The 19,237-nt window shown below is 36.9% G+C and overlaps 1 protein-coding gene and 1 long non-coding RNA gene across 3 annotated transcripts in view; one reads left to right on the top strand and one right to left on the bottom strand.

The window, feature by feature from the left end:
• Positions 1-7,634: 7,634 nt before the first annotated feature.
• On the bottom strand, positions 7,635-17,825 carry LOC131829378 (uncharacterized). Of its 2 annotated transcripts, none has more exons than XR_009352835.1 (3): positions 17,528-17,825; positions 13,021-13,108; positions 7,635-8,385 (listed from the first exon to the last, which is right to left on the bottom strand). It is a non-coding gene; the product is annotated as an uncharacterized LOC131829378 (long non-coding RNA). The 2 variants fall into 2 exon arrangements; XR_009352836.1 differs by lacking the exon at positions 7,635-8,385 and adding an exon at positions 9,822-11,293.
• Positions 8,315-19,237, top strand: part of CALCR (calcitonin receptor) — a 60,329-nt gene continuing 49,406 nt past the window's right edge. Inside the window, exons 1-3 of the mRNA XM_059171132.1 lie at positions 8,315-8,391; positions 15,009-15,165; positions 17,509-17,619. Of these exons, the coding sequence (XP_059027115.1) occupies positions 8,341-8,391; positions 15,009-15,165; positions 17,509-17,619 (319 nt within the window). The 5' untranslated portion in view covers positions 8,315-8,340. The remainder of the gene's footprint in view (positions 8,392-15,008; positions 15,166-17,508; positions 17,620-19,237) is intronic.

Genomic DNA, 19,237 nt, shown 5'->3' with positions numbered 1-19,237 from the left:
TGTTAAGGTCATGGTGGGAACCAACTGCATCATCATGGCTGACATTGAGGGTTCCAGCTTGGCTGGCCATCCCTGATGTCATTAATCCCACTGAATCTCTGTTTTTTGAGGGAATCCAGCTAATTTTACAGAAACTTTGAACTGCTTACATAGCCCTGCAAAAAGGATAATTTCCAAGGCACTCAAATTTCAGGGAAATGGGCCCTTAAATAATTTAATAGGAAGAAAAGGAAAGCTTTGTAATGATTAAATTATATCCGATAGTGCCTTTCTCTATTAGTAAATATATGCTACTAGAATTGGAAAAACAGGAAGAGACTTGTCCCTTGTAAGGTTCTCAGTGAAATATCTTCATGTACAATCCCAGAAATGGTGAAGGGATTGGGAAGAATATATAAATAAAAGGGGTCCATAAGAGTAGTTCCCACTCAGGCATTCTCTGTAGTACATAATGGCGCCTAAGAGCAAAAAAGTGCATCTGACTCAGTAAATATTTGATGAGTGAATTTACAAATACAATAAGAGCTCTCTGCTTCATTCCACTCCCCTTCATTTCTGCAAACACAAACATACGGAGATACATGCACAGTGAACACCAGCGCTATGGGATAGAGGAGGGAAGTGGAGAACTCCACGGCTGGCCTACAGCTGGTGAGCACTGGCACAACAGAGCTGTGGTTAATAGCCAGTGGTTGTTCTGATTGGTGGATGTGGAAATAGCAGCCACTGTTAGCCATTTTGAATAATACCACAGGGTATTCCTTTATTTAATCCACTTTATTCAGGCCTAAGCATCTTCTTCCCCAAGGTATCTTTGAAATCAGAACCAAATGGAACTCATGAGGGTGAATAAGAGGAAACACACTGGCACAAGGATGAGCTGTGGTTGTGGATTATTTCTATCCCAACTAGACTGGACCTTACAGGCTTTACTAGCAGAAGGCTGAAGCTAGAAAAAACCTTTGAGGTAAGGCATTGTAGGGGTTTACAGTGTACACCCATTTGGGAATATAACAGGGGTTTAACTAGAGCTCTTCCACTAGCCTCCTAACCAATTTGAGGGAAATCACTTCAGTAGGCTTTCATTAACTCACCTCTATAGTGAGAGTTTTGGAAAATTTGAATTCTGGAGTCTCTTCCAGTTCCACCACCCAGTGAAATCAGGCATATCTTTTTCTGAAAGAAGAAGTTTGTCAAAGGTGTATTAGGACACAATAATGTGTAAATAAGGACCAAATCATAAACCCACAATTTTGAATTCCTGTTGGTATTTATAGGATGGTTTGATGTGTGTCGGACTATTTGACTTAAGCAGTACATCACCTAGCTGGAAGTCTTCTGGGTAAGAAAGAAGAATACTTTTCATATATCCATATTTGTGAAAGCAGACTTTCAAAACAAAGGAGATATATATATATCATTGGCTGTATATATATATATATATCATTGGCTGTACTCCCTATTCTGTAATAGCACCAACATATTCAACTAAATCATCTATTTGTCGGAGTTACAGAAATCTAGATAAGTTGTGGCAAAGTCCTGTCATTTCTATTCCAGTATAATAAAGAGATGCTAATAAATCTGTAACAGTTGCCTGTAACTACAGTCTTTCTGCTCCTAAAGAGTAGCATAGCTTTCATTCACTGAAATCAGTGAAAGTCAACCATTAGTTAAATTTGCCTGTCCATTCCTTGAGTGTTAATTACACATTATTAATGGTGAAGTAATTGATAACAAGAGCTAACTTAAGTGAATTTAGTTAGAGGGTCCATTGTTGCAGGACTTCTCAGAACCTTTAGTATCCTAACATAAACATAAAATTTTTTTGCAGAAAAGACCACATAGTGTTCCATATTTCTCAGACCTTGTCCTTGTGAACTACTCCTTCCTTTTTCATTATTAAATGAGTGGGCACAATGGTCATATTTTAGAGATCATAATGTGAAAAATGATGTCTTTGCTTATTTTCTATTGAAGGGTCAGAAAGACCCAATATTTATCTAATTGCTATGGTTTCCCTTTCTCCAAAATGTCTTTTTTATATTTTATTACAGTTCCATTTAGAGCCAATGTTGGAGTATGAAGAACCCTTAATTATAGTCCAATTGTCTAATTTATAGATAATTAAATTGAGTTCCAGAAAGGTGCAGTAACATGCTTAAGAGTCATATGATGAGTAGGGAGAAGGTGGTGGGGTTATGGACATTGGGGAGGTTATGTACTATGGTGAGTGCTGTGAAGTGTATAAACCTGGCGATTCACAGACCTGTACCCCTGGGGCTAATAATACATTATATGTTAATAAAAAATTTTTAAAAATGTTAAAAAGAGTCACATGATGAGTTTGAGGTTATTTTAGGATTAGAATGTAGATTCCTTATTCCTTAGCCCAAGATTTTTTTTTCTATTACACTGCAATGACTCCTCTTACCATATTCACCATAGCTGATCTCAACAGAAACCATGAGCGTATTAAGTTATGAATTTATACAGAAGCTGTAAAGCTGTTATTTACAATCAGGTGCATTTGGGGGTGGCTGTGTGGCTCAGTCAGTTAAATGGCTGCCTTCAGCTCAGATCATGATCCCAGGGTCCTGGGATCAAACTCCATGTCAGGCTCCCTGCTCAGCAGAGAGCCTGCTTCTCCCTCTCCCTCTGTCTGCCACTCCCCCCTTGCTAGTACTCTCTCTCTTTCTCTCTCTAGCAAATAAATAAAATCTTTAAAAAAAAAAATCAGGTACATTTTAGGTTCTCCATACGTATGACCCTGTTGACAACTCAAATTCCATTTGTCCAAAGCTGAGTATTCTTTTCATGTCAGATGGCAGTATATGTGTAATGACTAAGAACATGAACTTCAAAATCAGCCCAATTAGAGTTTCTTCAATATAGTCAATGATACCCACATCCTCATCTTTGCTCATGCTGATTCTTTAAACTGGACTATTTTTCTTCTAACCTCTCACATATTGAAGTTAAACTTTATCCTGAGATGGTATTAAAACACACATAATAAGTGCATGATGTGCTTTTAATTAAACTGATTTGAGCCAAACAGTTCCTGTCTTTCCTTTCTCTATCATGGCTGCTATTGTAGATCCAGTACTAGAAAGGATTGATGAGGTCACAATGCCTTTTCCTCAAATTCGTCTTAATTAATGAAGTACTATCTAATTATTCATTAATAGTATCCATTTGAGTAATGTCACACTTTTGAATTGCACATGATTCTGAACCACTTCTCCAAGATTTCTCACTGATTAATGTTGCCTAGCCAACTGCTTAGAGGCAATCTATCTTTTTCATTCGATAAATGTTTATTGAACACTTACTACATCGGGCCCTTGACAAGAGTCAAAGGAAAAGTCATTTTTTTCCAATATGACATCATTTTTATTCTGCTTCCCTTCTCATCTAGACTCTTTTACATGACGTGCCAACCTGTTTACCAAAAACAGCTCCCCAAGGCAGAAATACCAATTCTTACTAACTAAATTTGGAGCTTGGAGTCAGATGAGCATTTTAAACCCATGATGAGAAGCAAAAAGTTGTTTTGCTTTGCATAATAGGCCAACAGAAATTGCGTTTATGATGACATTGTATCTTGGCAAGTGAGTTCCTGTAGTAATGAAGAACGATTTCCAAATAGATCATGTAATCAAGGCGTTATCCAAACAGAAGGCATTGTTAAGGCAACAAACCAGCAGACCTTGTGGCTTCACAAAATATATTTACCTGTCCACTTGGACTATACCTACAGAAGCTTACTAGATAGATCTGTCTTCAAAACAAATGTCAAATTTCAGATTTGAAATGGATTCTAGGCAATGGATTATAGACAAAATGGATTATATAGACAATGGATTATAGACAAAATGGATTATAGACAAAAGGCTATAGCTACTCTGAGATAAGCAGTGCCTGTTTCTTCTCCTTCCTGCTCTTTGCCCATACCCCCATCCCTCTCCTGTTCTCATAGCCAGGGTATTAGGGGAGAGGATCTTAAAGAATAATGCTCCAAAGGAGCAATTGCCTCTGAGATGCCTTTTATAGCTTTGGGCTTTGTACCAAGGCTGGGGAATATTTAAGACCTCAGAAATTCCACTTTTGCTCCATGGAGAAGAAAAAAGAAATTTTTAAGTAAAAGGGCAGCTCTTTCTCATGACTTGCAAACTTAATAGACTATGGTGGGTTAGAAATTGCCATCGAGCCAAAAGAGCATTTTCCAAAGTATATTCTGTAGATGGGTTAATAACCGTGATTACAAAAAAAAAGGTTTTTTTTCATCGTCAAACAGGCTTGGAGAATGAAGACTTAATGAAGTCAAACTAGTGGTTTTGGTAGTGGAAAATTAGCTACTTTAATGTGCTAATGTCTATGGTAGATCTCTAAGAAGAATATAGGAAATGCTTAATTTCCTAAACATTTTTGACCATGGAAACTTTATTTTATGCTGCTTCTCATGGGATTACTGCTATTCTATGGAATACACTTTTGGAAATGCTGATCTATGAGAATAGACACATTATTTTCAGACTTTGACATTTCATATTCTTTCCACAAAAAATAAATAAATAAAAACAATGTAACTTTACATGTCAAGGAAATTTGTTCTCCTTAAATGAAGATTATTCTATTCAATCATCATCATTGAATTAGTGATTTAGACTGAGTGTATTAATAGAAGTGGTTTCCACTGACCAGCTCATCCCTGCAACAAAGGAATACAATTTGCTAGGGAGGAGATTAGTGATGAGTGCTCCTTTGTGGATTCAAACCAGGGCAGATTCTGTTATCCTACCCAGTAGCTGAACCATTGTCCAAGGTTATTTCATTTCCATGTTCTGTATCAAACTCCACAGTCAAGTTTTTAGACTCTACCTTCATCTGGTTTCTATATGGGGCTATATGGGGCTTCCATAAAAGCTTTTATCTTTTTTTATTTTTTTAAGATTTTATTTATTTGACAGATAGAGATCACAAGTAGGCAGAGAGGCAGGCAAAGAGAGAGAGATAGAGAGAGAGGAGGAAGCAGGCTCCCTGCTGAGCAGAGGCTCGATGCGGGGCTCAATTCCAGGATCCTGAAATCATGACCTGAGCTGAAGGCAGAGGCTTTAACCCACTGAGCCACCCAGGCGCCCCAAGCTTTTATCTTTTTTAAAAAAGGGTGCCTAAAAGACATCTTGGAAACCACTGCACTAAGTAATTAGACTGCTGGACAGATCCAGGGGAATCAATATGTTTCACATATGGAAGTGTGTTCTTCTAGTCAAAGGAGGATTGGCCAAGGAGTCTTTACATAGACATGGAAGTGGTATAGAGGTGAAGCTACTTGTCCAAAATAAAAGAAATCATAAAAGTAAAAGTAGAAATTAGAATCTCTTGGCTCTACAATTAGGGCTCTTTGGGAAAAGAATAATGCTTGCTGTCTTACCACATTCTGACCCTACATCACCCCTTAAACTAAGCAACCAACATTCACCGAGCACTTACTGTGTTCCAGATTTCTTTCTAGGTTCTTGGGTGGCAAAACTGAATAAAGTCCTTCCTGTAGAGAAGGAATAGGGAAAACATCAGGAAGTAAACAAATAAATCATCTAATGTCAAAGTCAAACTTTGTTCTGGTTTCTCAGAGTCATTTTCCAGGATTCCAGATGATTGTCTGATCACAGGCTACCTGTCTCAGAAATACCCATTCCATATCGAACATTTCCAAGTTTCATATTTATCTCCATTAGCCGCTGTTTGCCCGACTTTGTCCTTTCCTGTTTGGGTGCAGGTTTAACTCTCTAAGCCTTAGGCTAAAACAGTTCTCTTCAGAGTCACTGAATTCTGAACCCTACCTGTTGGAAATTTCAGGTTAGTCTTTCCAGGTTAGTCTTTCCTGAGAGTCCACACTGCAATCTACCCTTTCTTTAATCATCCATTCAACTAAGCTATGGGTCTCTGTTAGTTCATTTGGGTTCTCCATGTCTGTCATTCTTTTTAACTTCATCCTTTTTTTCCCCTCTTTCCTTGAAAAAATCTTCGTGAAGGTGAATTACTTCATTCTCCATTCTTTTTTTTTTTAAGATTTTATTAATTTATTTGACAGAGATCACAAGTAGGCAGAGAGGCAGGCAGAGAGAGAGAGAGGAGGAAGCAGGCTCCCAGCGGAGCAGAAAACCCAATACGGGACTCGATCCCAGGACCCCGGGACCATGACCCAAGCCGAAGGCAGAGGCTTTAACCCGAAGGCAGAGGCCACCCAGGCGCCCCTTCATTCTCCATTCTGATTCTACTTTTTTTTTTTTTTGCCATGTTTTTCTCTCTTAAATTCATAAAGCCCTGTCTTTATTCACTATTTCTACTTCCATGTTCTCCTTCTCCTCTTCTCAGATCACCATGAAATACTTCTCTCAAAGAGAGGCATATCTGAAAAGTGCTGTTTTAACCTGGGAGAATTACGACTGAACCTTTCTGACTAGAGGCAGGTTCAGTATAGCCCAGATCTTCTATAAAGTTGCACATGAGAAATTTGTTATAGTTCAAAATAAGGCAAGAATATTTAAAGTTATAGACCTCTTCACTTAATAGGAAAAAGGAAAGGACTCTGTTTTTTGACTAAACCACTCTGTCATTTCCAAATATTCACTGAGCTCCATGTCCATACTATTTTCATTCCCCTTAGTTGTTCATGGTACAATCATAAAAGCAGTGTGTGGGGCTATGAAACCATAGGGCTTCCCTTTCCTATAGCAAAATGACTGGGAAGCCTCACTCACCTTCAAGGGGACAATTGTCCCACAACCTCTAATGCTCCTCATGGTAACGATACTGTTGAGCCAAAACCTAGCAATTTATACTTTATAAAATGTCAAATGACATCAAATATATAACATAGATAGAACAAGCCAATTAACTGCCTAATCACCCCATATTCACCTTCATAGAAAAGCTGACTTCTCACTGTACTTAGCCCTCACATTTGGAATTAATGAGTAGAACTTTCATCTGAAGAAGAGATCTGGCTTTTAATTCTGGCACCCATCATGTTCCACACATCCTGCTTCTCTTAGAGGCTAAATCATAGGACCACCATAAGCAGCAGACCGTTAGAAATTCAATGTATGTCTATAATTTCCCTCTAAAAAAGCAGGATCTAGTTAAGGGAAGCTGTGTTAATTTCATGAGTGCCCATAATACATTTCTTTTTTTTCCCCCATAATACATTTCAAAAGTCCTACCTTTCACCCCAGAATAAGACTCATCCAATACTCAGGTAGCAATATTTTCCATTGAGGGAGAAGACAAATTAAAATCTCCTTCTCTTTCCCCTACTTCCCTTCTTGAATTCCTTCACTGTCCGTCCTTTTACCCGGGCTAGCAAACTGGGAGAAAACTTTAATTTCTTCTTCATTTTCTCTTCCCATAGTACTAATATATAAATGGAATACAACTTACTCATTTGGGAGCCGGTAAACCAGGCAAACAATGTAGATACTAACTTAGACCTAGGAGAAAGTATAAGACATATGATGCAGTCATAACCACTCACCCTTAGGTGAAATACAGTTTCACACAAATATCACTGATGAAAAAAATATATATATACATATTTAATTTTTTGCTTTTTTATTACCTTTCCTTGTGTAAAATTATCTGCACAGTCACGAAAAATTGTTATTTGTGACACAGCCGCATGTTTCTCTTACATGCTTGTGAGAAGGAATGGTGAGCTGTTAGGTGACATAGTCAGTCCTTGCTATTGAAGAAATTCATTCTTAGTAGCAACTTGAAGCTTGTAGAAAATTTTGTAGGAAAGAAAAATGCTCAAGGCTCTAAATAAGACTACTCAAGTCAAAGTTGGCCTTAAATTACCTAGAGGGATGACTAACGATCCTTCACAAATCGTTAGGTCGTATTCGTTCCTGTCCAGTGAAATGATTTCTTTGTGGATGTTTCCACTGAAATTTTCAGCAGTTTTACTGATGCCACGGATTAACTGAAGTCCACATTGGCTGCTCTTGATTTCTCCAAATCCTTTATTTTGGTCCTGATAGGTAAAGGTGGTTCCGGAATTTCATAATAGGACTTTTGACAACGACCAGACACCAGTCCTCCCTGGCTGGAAGGAAGGGGCGTAGAACATGCGACTATATTTGCATCCCCAGCATATTGCTTACATACATGAATTTTATGTAGAGTGTCTTGGGACATGATCCTCTCCAAGTGAAATAGAAAGAGAAGAAAAAGAAATGAACTCTAGTCAAGATTAAAGCTGTATTTATTAATGTAAATGTCTTTGTTACATTTATGTTTTTCTAGGATTTGGACGACCATCTTCAAAAACCAAAAATGAAGTTCACATTCACACGCCGGTGCTTGGTACTCTTCATCTTTCTAAATGTAAGTAAAACATCATTTTTAAGCTACATTAATCAAGAATGCTGAAATAGAGCGTACGATTGAATAGACATTTGGAAGGGTAGACATCTTGCCAAAACTAAGTTCCACCAGCCATAAGTTCCTCAAAACTATCCTTTTATTGATATTTTGTTAACAGATCCACACTCTGAATTTTCCCAATTTAGATTAGTGTTATGGTTCCCTGAGAAATGTGAGCTTTGTTTACAAAACTTTAGCATTAACTTGAAACATATCCACATTATCTTGGAATTTAACATGAAAGGTTAATAATGTTCCTGGGTAAAACATTTTTCATGTTAGACAGGTGGATTTGAAACAGTTTCTAGGCTCCTGTCTTTTTCAAACATCTGAACACTTTCAGTCAGGTTATTAATTTTAAATGCATCCCTCAAAAAAACTAAGAATCTTAAGTCTTAACAGACCAATGTCATTTCATAACTCCTTCTCTAACCTTTTAAATCATGTCCAATTTATGAGCTTTTATAATTGTTTTATTTCTAAATGGTTAGCAAGAAGTCAGAACTGCAATTATCTTAGAAAATGCTACCGGGGCCTGTCTATTTATTTGTGTTGACTTCACTAACCCACCATCATATCAGCTTCCACAACACACATGAAAGAGAGATGAGTAAATTTTACATAAATAAATTAGGAGTTGTCTTTATCCTTATCCTTTCTAGCACATCAGAACAACAGTGACCAATGAATCATAAGGGCAATAAACATCAGTCAGTACCTGATATTATTATAGTCACCTAAACAAAACTCTTCCAGGGTTCCAGAACCTACATTTTTAATTCATGAATAGTCATAAGCTTACAAGTTTGCATAAACTATTTCTCTTAACATTATTCAGGAAAAAGTACTAATATTCCAAAAATGTTCATCTGATTTTTAAGGGAATTTTTACTTTGTAATGATATACATTAAATAAATGGTCTATGGGTATGATTGTTAATGTGGCCCTTTTGTATCTACTTGGATAATGAGTATAGTCTATTTTATTATGTAATATTGTTGTATTATTTTAATCTTTAGATAAAATATAGTACAATTTGCTAAAAGTAATCCAGTATTTGGAAATGCAAGTAACTTCATGTCATTGTAAATATAATAAAAACACTTAAACAAGAATATTTTAGGAACTACTAGCATATTTAATTTTGTCTCTAACTGCCCATGACTTATATGAGATTCTATAGTTGCAGAAATAGTGATATATGCCAATTCATAATTGATATTATTATTTTTAGAGCTTAAATTAAACCCTTGTGATCAATTACATGTAAATATTTCTAAATAATTTTATTTCATAAACCATATAATTATATTCGACAGTGACAGAACAAAAGTAGTTACTAAGTTACTAAAGTAACTTACTCGATACAAATAAGACAGTTTGAATACTACTGCAAAGATGAGAGATCATTTCTGATATGTTATTCAAAACTTTTACCCAATATATCTTATAATTCAGACATTAAAAGAATTTCATGTATTTGAGCCATGGACAAAAAAGTTTTCTGATTTGTGAGCATCTCTTTGCTAGCAAACATGCTGCACAGGGTACCTGAGTGATTTTGTGCTCTCTGCTGTGACAAAGAGAAATTTGCTTCTTTATCCTGTATTTGGTTCATATATTTGATTTGGAGAATTCTACCATAAAAAATTTTTGATATGTTGGTTTCCTCCTAAAACATTCATTGTGTTTCACAATGGATACTCCTCCAAGAAAATTAAATTTTTTAATAAAGCGATATTGATTTAAATCACTATAAAATATTGTTTCTTAAGTACATTGGTTTGAAAAACCACTATGAGTATGTCTGTTGAATTCTACCAACCTGATTTCCAAATGCTCTTTAAAGTATCAGTTTGTTACCACATTCCATGAGCCTAAGTTTACATTAAGCAAAACCATCCCCTCACTTTCTCTCCCTTACCTACAGTAATGCAATAAATAGACTTAGGACAGGGCTTGACACATAGCGAGCCTCAAAAATGTAGTGATGATGATAATTATAACAATAATGATGAGGACATAGAAAAACTAGATTCTTTGGAGAAGCATTCTGTTGTTAATTAAGCTGCATTCCCTTATTTGCTTAGAATTTAAAATTATGCAGCAGTTTTGTTGTTTATATAATGCTTGCATAGAAAGTACATAGGACACCAACCATCTGATGCTATCTGGAAAAACCAGGGCTAATACTTTACAAAGTTCTGTTTTATCCATTGTTATTTTGAAAAGTGTAAGTAACTGAAACCTACAAATAAAATCCTAACATCTACATTGTCAGTATTAAGGATGGCGACATCAGAATCCTGTTGGTTCTATCAGGTTGTGGATTCTAGAATCATGTTCCTTTTAAAGTAGTTGTGTCTCTGATAATCATTAGGAATCTTTCCCTATGCTAGCACCATTGCATGGGTTCCCACGTTCATTAGGTTTAAACCACTGAAGAGATGGACCGTTTCTTAAAGTTTTACACAGAACAGTCCTGTAATTATTTTTGTCTCTGTGCTTCTAGAAACCACCTGTAACCCAAAAGTAGGCTGGTTGTCTTACATCAAAGTAGGAATTCCTTGACTCCATGACCATTCAAACCAGATTGCTTTCCACTAAACTCCATGACGAGTGTGCACGAAACCTAGAATGTAAGCCCCATGAGGGCAGGGACCTGGCTAGTCTTCTTCACTGCTGAGTCTCCAGCACCTAGAACAGTACCCGGCATGTGGGAAGCAGAGTATTTATTACCCGAAAGAACCAGCGGTGTTTCGGCTGAGGACTACAGGTATTGGTGGCAGCTTGGCAGTCGTATTTGTGGCGCCATTTGCTTGCACCTTTAGGAGTGACATCACATATACGGTGGCTAAACTGCTACACAGGACAACAGTTGAGAGGTTGGTTTTTGTTTTGCTTTGGAAAAATCATGTAAAATCATGTAAAATGTATGTAAACCTTTGAGTACCAATCGTTATCCACAAAAGCAATGTGCCCTTAACATCTCATCTCTACCCTCATGTGAGCATAAAATATTTATTTACACCCCAAATATATAACATAAATGTAATACTTATGATAGGTAAAATTTTTTTAAATCTTTCACATTTCTTGATGGTCTTATCTACTCACTATGCTTCTATTTTGCCTCTATATTGCTGAAAACTCTACCACCTCACTAGCCATTTTTATTGGTACAAAATTGTCAGCAAAAAGTGTGTATGTCCAATGAACTTTATGAAATTTGTATATGTATTATTGTCAAGCAGTAGTAATTCCATTTTTGGAATTATATATATATATCTGTCTATGTCCACCTACATAGACAGAATTCCTCAATGTGTATGTTATTTTCAGAAAAAAAAATCACTGAAACATTCAGTTACCACTGGAAAGATTCCATCATCAAGCTCACACACGAACCAGACAAGGAGCAGACTCAGACCACTATGGCTTATCTACAACAGGAGTTCTAATTTCTCATTCCTTCAGTGTTGAAACAATCTCTATGGAACCAGGCTCCAAACCAAGTTCACTGGAGTTTGTTTCAATATTGCAAGAATGGTAGGATTGATGCTACTATCGTCCACATGATTGACACCTGCTCTTTCAGATGGTCATATTTATACTGTTACTGGTGTTAAAACTGCATTAGAACAAATGATGCTGTAATTGAAACTACAAGTACAGGGTTTTCCTCTTGATATCTTTGTACATAATGTCCCCCCACCATGGTTTCCAGGAACATTTCTTAACTGGCTGCCCAGTCCATTTAAAGATAGAATTCAGAATGTTACTTCTGGAAAGAATGCCAAACTTAAACAAAATAGTCCCTAATATCTAAAATATAAATTTTATATATGACATCACATTCCATCCTCTAATATGATTTGCATATGGTGAGAAAGATGGCCCATAAATAAGTAATACATGAAATGATAATTCTCATGTCAATGAAAGATTCTAAGAATAGAGGCACAAAAAATGTAAAATAGATTCCCAAGGTTAACCTGTAATTAATATCTCTTATTGTGAGGAACACAATGATCTATTAAAGACCATGGTTATGGTGATCTCTAGAGAGATTATTAAAACATGCACAGACACGTGTGTTCATACAAATGTAGGTTCATAAAATCCAAAATGAAGTCTTAACATGAAATCTCTTCAAAATAAGTCTTTGTTACCCCCAAAACACATTCCAATTCCTGAAGGAATTTCTGAGCATTCAGTGATTGATGATTCTTTACTGTCACAATTTCTGGTGTCTGAAAATATTTTATGATGTTGCTCCTTCTTGCTAGTCTGTAAGCTCCACGAGGGCAGGATCTATGCTTGTTTTATCCAGCACTGTATCCTCAGTTGCTAACATAATGCTTGACTTCCTAGCAAACAATGACTATTTGCCAATTGGTTGGTCTTAAAATAAGTAAGAAAGGGTCATATGACGGCACAATGATGTTCAACTACATTGGTAAAGGATCTGTACATTTTTAAATAATTTCTGCCAGTACATTAATTTCTCTTTTCATTGTCATACACTCAAGAGGCATTAAAATTAGAAATAATCCTAATAGTTAAAGAGTAGTATCAGCCATACTCACAGTAAGTGTCCATCTAGAGTTAGAAGTATCAAGTATTCAGAACCTCTTCTGTTGGTAAGCAATTTCTGCTTGGATGGCTTGCTGGCACCTTCAAAACAAGTACAAAAGAGAACTTACCTTCTTCCCCCTCTAAGGGTTTTCTTTGCCCAACTTCTCCCTTCTCAGGGCACTCCCACGTTTTCCATTATATAGGTTAAAATATCAGAGCTATCAGACTATTACTGTTCTCCTTTCCTTGTATTTCCTTATATTCAAATATATCTTTTTATTATTTGAGAGAATGCTGAGGGCTGTGCTTCCCTGCTCCCTCCTGCTGTGATCCAGTCATGCCTTGGGCTTCCTGGCTCCCTCCCCAGCTCTGATCTGTGGATATCTGATGCCCACCACATGAATTTTCCTAACACTTTCCTTTCGCAACCTTCACTGATCAAAAACTGGCATGAGATTTTTATTTTAGTCATGTTGTAGTAACATTAGCTAAAATGTATTGAACCTTTCATTGCACCATGCACTTTGTATTTATTTTCTTAGGGCTCTGTATTTCCTGATTTTCCTTGACTCCATTTATTACTAACCCCCAAAGATGCTCCCCTCCAGGAAGGATGGTTTCCTTGCAGTGTCTCACACATGTCACTTCCTACCTCTGGAACTTAGATGCGTTCCTTTCCCTCCATCCAGAAAGCTTTCCCTCTCCTCGGCTTGGACAGGCACTCGAAGTCCAATTCAAAGTCTCCCTTGTTATCTGTAGTCATCCCTGACTGCTCTTGCTCTCTGTCCTCCGTCTGTTCTGAATTGTTGCTGTATCATGCACTGTATAGTTTAGCATTTAGAGCCAAACTATCTTAGAGGATAGGACGCCCGTCTTCACAATGACACACACTGGAAAACAGTGTGGTTCTCCTATGAGTCGCCTGACTTATTATACAGCTCAACTTAATAAAAACGAGTTTGTTTTAGAGACTGTGAGGCATTTTAAAAAAAGTACCCAATGCTATTTCTGCCATCGGTACATTTGGAGAAACTTTAATCTTAGAATAATTTAGACAGAATAAGGCCAAATAAGCAGTGTGTTTAACAGGTGTGATAGAAAAAGAGCAAGGAGTATTCTTAACTTTAGAAGAAGAAAAGTCAGTGCGGGCTGAAGCTTGCAGTCTTCTCTGAAAAAAGTCTCTATGTGGAAAACGGATATAGAAAATCACAGATTCAGGCACCACCAAAAACATCACGGCCACAAAAGAGATTGAACTCTAAATAAACACAACTTGGGACGATGGGTCAGATGGTGATCGTGACCCTTGTCCACCTGAACCAAAAAAAGCAGAAGCACTAGGAGAAATATTTAAGATTTACATTGGTTTTCAGCAGTGAGAATAAATACCCTGTGTAAATCATCTGCTGATGAAACCAAATTAAAGATATTGAGGCCAAGCATCAAACGCAGAATATCTCAGAAGAACAGATTTTGTTTGTTCTGTGGAAAAACTGGGGTGAATTTTTGGCAGTGTACATATTCTAAGCACAAATTTTTAAAAAGCTAAAATAATCTAATATAAAAGCTTATTTATTGCAGTAATATATCTATTTTTAATAGTATGACTCATGATTATTAGAAGTTCCAAAGAGGGCAAAATTGATTTAATGTTAGTATTTTTTGGAAATCAGGTTATTTGTTTTGTTTACTTATAAACTTTACAGTGATAATAAAATTAAAACACTCTTATATGATAAAGAGGTGCGTGGGTTTGGGTGGGTGCTATACATTTTTAGCAGTGAATGGAACAAATACAAATGTGAAATTTGTAGGTGGAATTTGTAGATGAAATATAAATATACTTTTTAGTTACGAAGAAAAATATCCTATGTGGAGACTATTCGTAATTGTTACTCATGAAGGAAAATGTTTTCAAACTTTTTGATTGTTTCATTTATTTTTGCATTCACCCATTCCCGCTCTGTGTAAGTAACCAATGTTTTTTTTTAAAATACAGCACCCAACCCCAATTCTTCCTGCCAATTCGAATAACACCTATCCTCCCAATATGAAGTCCGAGCCATTTCTGTACGTCCTAGGACGAAAGAAAATGTCGGATGCGCAGTACAAATGCTATGACCGCATGCAGCAGTTACCCCCATACCAAGGAGAAGGTAAGAAGATGGATCTCCGCAAATATGTTTTCAAGCATCATTAAAGGCTCATTTTCTTCTGTGGATAAATATGTTTTGACTAATTTTAATATGCCAGCATTTTTAACAGTGGTTTTCAAATTATGGTATGTTTGTGTATGTCATGTTGGAGACATGTCTACTTTCTTTGCCCAGGCTCACCCAACTGGTTTTGGGCTAACAGCAGCACCCATGACAAAATTACTATAATAACTCAGTATTCACACCTGGCAAGGAGGAACAATACAGGGCTAAGTGATGGAAAGGAACTGGAAAATGACAGGAAGGGAAGTGGAAAATATTGGGCAGAGAATTAGCCTCAGGTCAATCCTGTCAAAACCCTGTCTTGCTTGGGTTAATGAGGCAGTATCTTTCCTTAACTGTCAATGGGTTGGCAACTCTGGCTATTCCTTTCTCTTTTCTACCCCCAGTTCTCAGAGGAACTAGTAAAATCTGTCTCCTAGGCAGGCATTGTTTATCTATCACCTTCTCTAGAATGCTCTGTGGGACTGTTCAAATATTTTCAGAACCAAACTCATTCTATTAGCTATAGAAGGCTATGTGATTGCCAAACATTACTACATCCAGTTCTCTCCCCTGTCCCCTAAAGCATTTGAAAAGTCCCAACAAGACCATGTGTACCCTTGTATATTCTAAGATAACACTGCTTGGTAGGGGGAATATTTTTTAAGTATATTCTATTTCTACGTGTGGTTTGTCTTCAAATAGTTAAAGTTTTAATTTCTAGTTCCTATTTTTAGCATTTTCCTTTAAACAAAACTCAAGACCATTAAAAGACAGGTACATGTTATTCTTCCATCTGCACAGTTTTAATGTCTTTTTAAGAACCTGAAAAGTTATTAGATGTGGCTCTGCCCACATCAGACAAACCATTCCTCTGAAACAAATGAAACGATAGAAACACGAAATTTATTTTCGGAGACCAAGTGAGAGCAGGCTCCTGCACTTCAGTCCTAATCATTTGGGGAGGTTGAACTTTCAGACTATGATCATTATATTGAGATTTTTTTCTTTTCTTTTTAATCTTTTTGCTCTTTTCTATTCCTTTCTTTCTCCTCCCTCCCTCCCTCCCACCGCCATCTGTCTCCCTCTCTTTCTTTCTTGTCCGTCCGTCCTTCCTTCCTTCCTTCTTTCCTTCCTTCCTTTCTCTCTCTCTTTCTCTCTAAGAACTGACTTCCAAGGCTGAGTCTTAATCTTTTGGATAGCTTTATAGAGGCAAATCTTCACGTGTTAGGGTAGATTAAATTTTGAAAGGAGTGAGAAACTCCTTGGAGCCAAAGCTGATAAATACATAAACTGCTCAAACTGAGCATTGCTTTAGTCACTAATAAAGTGTGATTCTAAAATAATAAGACTAGTTTTATACGTAATCTGTTAACTGTCTACAAATGCAACTCCAATAGGAATTTTGAACAATTGAATTTTAAACCCTTGGATTAAGAATAGAATTACCCAAGGGATGCCTGGGCGGCTCAGTCTGTTAAGCATCTGACTCCAGATTTCTGCTCAGGTCATGATCTCAGGGTTGTGGGATTAAGCCCTGAGTCAGGCTCTGTACTCAGCGGGGAGTCTGAGGATTTTCTCTTGCCTTCTCCCTCTGCTCCTCCCCTGCTCTTGTGTGTACTCTCTTGCTCTCTCTCTCAAGGAAATAAATAGATCTTTTAAAAAATTAAGAATAGAGCCATCCAAGGCAACCAATTTTAAGTTAATGTTTAGGAAGATCTGTATGTTCTAAAGCCATAGAATTTTTTCAAATTAAGCCTCTTATCCAGGGGTGATATTGCATATACTTTCGTAAGATTTCTTTGCAGCATTTCTGAAGATATTTTCTTTTTTTAAAAAAAGATTTTATTCATTTATTTGACAGACAGAGACCACAAGCAGGCAGAGAGGCAGGCAGAGAGAGGAATGGAAGCAGGCTCCCCGCTGAGCAGAGATTCTGATGCAGGGTTTGATCCCAGGACCCTGAGCCCAAGGCAGAGGCTTTAGCCACTGAGCCACCCAGGCACCCCTCTGAAGATATTTTAAAGGAAAGATTTTGGAGGAAAGATTCCATACAGATGACATGCATGTCTTTTGAAGAGCAAATGGAGAAAACCTATAAAAATGTAAATTTGATTAAGAGTTGGTAAAGTTAATATCTTTATTTTGTTGCTGCTGCTGTTCTTTCTAATATTTCTATATGCACACAGAGAGCTCCAGAATAACTATTAAATGGCTAGATCCTATCGAACACTGTTAAGTCCTGTTGATGATTCTGCAACTTTTTCCAACGTCAATATTAATTTCTTTCTGAATCATCAGGTCCGTATTGCAACCGTACCTGGGATGGATGGCTGTGTTGGGATGATACACCGGCTGGAGTATTGTCCCATCAGTACTGCCCAGATTACTTTCCAGACTTTGATCCAACAGGTAAAATATTTCTTTTTATTTCATATTTTGCTATAAAGCCTTTAGAATTTTCATGGTTCTGAAAAGAAAATCAGATGTAAAGGATACCTATCAAATCATACTCTATGTGTTTCAGCACTTTCTGAAGCCTTTCTTCATGTGAAATATCACCCAGTTGTACAAGTATTTCAAGCTCTCCTTATTTTTTAGGTCATGTTACTGGTCCAATGTGCACATGGGTCTCCAATTCTAAATGAAAGTTAGATTTTTATGTATTTCAAATACTTAATTTTAAATTAATTTTTTAACTCTTGAGGTTTTATTTAAAGGTGGTTGTTTTTCAGTTTTCAGCTGTCGCACGTTTGATGACTTATGCAAATACTTGATCTAGACTTTCTGTATATGAGACTGGTAGAGTACACACAATGGAAATTTTATGTAACACTGGAAGTTATATAAAACTATCATATGTAAAGGAAAAGAAATCAGAAGATAGTAACTCTAGACACTTGCTAGATTTCTTTTCCAACAGTAGATTATTAATATATGTTTGGTAAATAAAACTAATGATAAAATGAATGGATCATACTAACATCCCCCTCCAGGCCCTGCACAACGTGAGCGGTCAACAAATGTGTGTTAAATAAATAAGTGACACCAAATTCATTTTAGTTATAAAAGTAACATAGGAATACTTCTCATTGAGTATCATTTTTTACTTTTCAAAACAATTTCATGTGTATTATCTAAATGTATATACTCACACAATATTTGATACAAAATTGCAAGCGAACCAAGTCTCCTGAGCTCTTACCTAACCCTCTCTTTACAAGTCAGTACAACAGCCTTGGAAAAGCATTTGAGAAACAGTATTGCTAATTCCCCATGCACACTCACTCATGCAGATTAAAAGCACTTAGAATACTTAAAAAAAAAAAATGTTAATTTCCTAGGGAAGACATGTTTTTCCTTCAGGCCTTCATCTAGCCACACTGGTATAATTGGAAATTGAATCAGGATACATGGAGAGGATGAGAGTCTAGGGGTACCATCTACCAAGTGGAGTAAGGAAGAAGCTAGGGGGGCTGATGCGACATATCTCAGAAACGTCAGCTATCCAGATAGATTCGATGTCTGGAATCCATGATGCTCAGTGGTTAGTGGTCAGGAGCAACGCAAAGAATGTGGAAAGAGGTATCTGAGTTTGTCTTACAGCCTCAGGCCAGAGAGTAGACACATGAAGGACCGGGAATGGATTTGGATAGGGGCTGGTGGTGAGTGATTCTCGACTTGGCTAAGAACCTTGAAAACTTATCAAAATCCTGATGCCTGGTACCACCCCAGACATTCTGAATTAATTAGTTTGGAGTATAACCTGGACATGAAGATCTCTTAAAGTTCTGCTTGTGATGAAACATGCAGTCAAGATGAAAGTGTGTTAAGAAAATAAAATAAAATAAAGAAAAATAAAGAAAGAGGCAGATGCCTGGAAAGTTCAGCCAGTACACTGAGTACCAGCGGCATCAGATGAGAGTGATACAGACAATAGAGGAAGGCGGGTCCCAGAGAGGTAAAAAGCAGTAGCCAGCTAGCTTCAGGGACTAGCGGTGTTGGGGCCAGAAAAACTTTGTTCCGAGAA

Source organism: Mustela lutreola, chromosome 4 (assembly GCF_030435805.1).
Source record: "Mustela lutreola isolate mMusLut2 chromosome 4, mMusLut2.pri, whole genome shotgun sequence".
NCBI lineage: Eukaryota > Metazoa > Chordata > Mammalia > Carnivora > Mustelidae > Mustela > Mustela lutreola.
The sequence above is the reverse complement of the archived record's forward strand: the minus strand, read 5'-3'. Positions and strand labels throughout refer to the sequence as shown.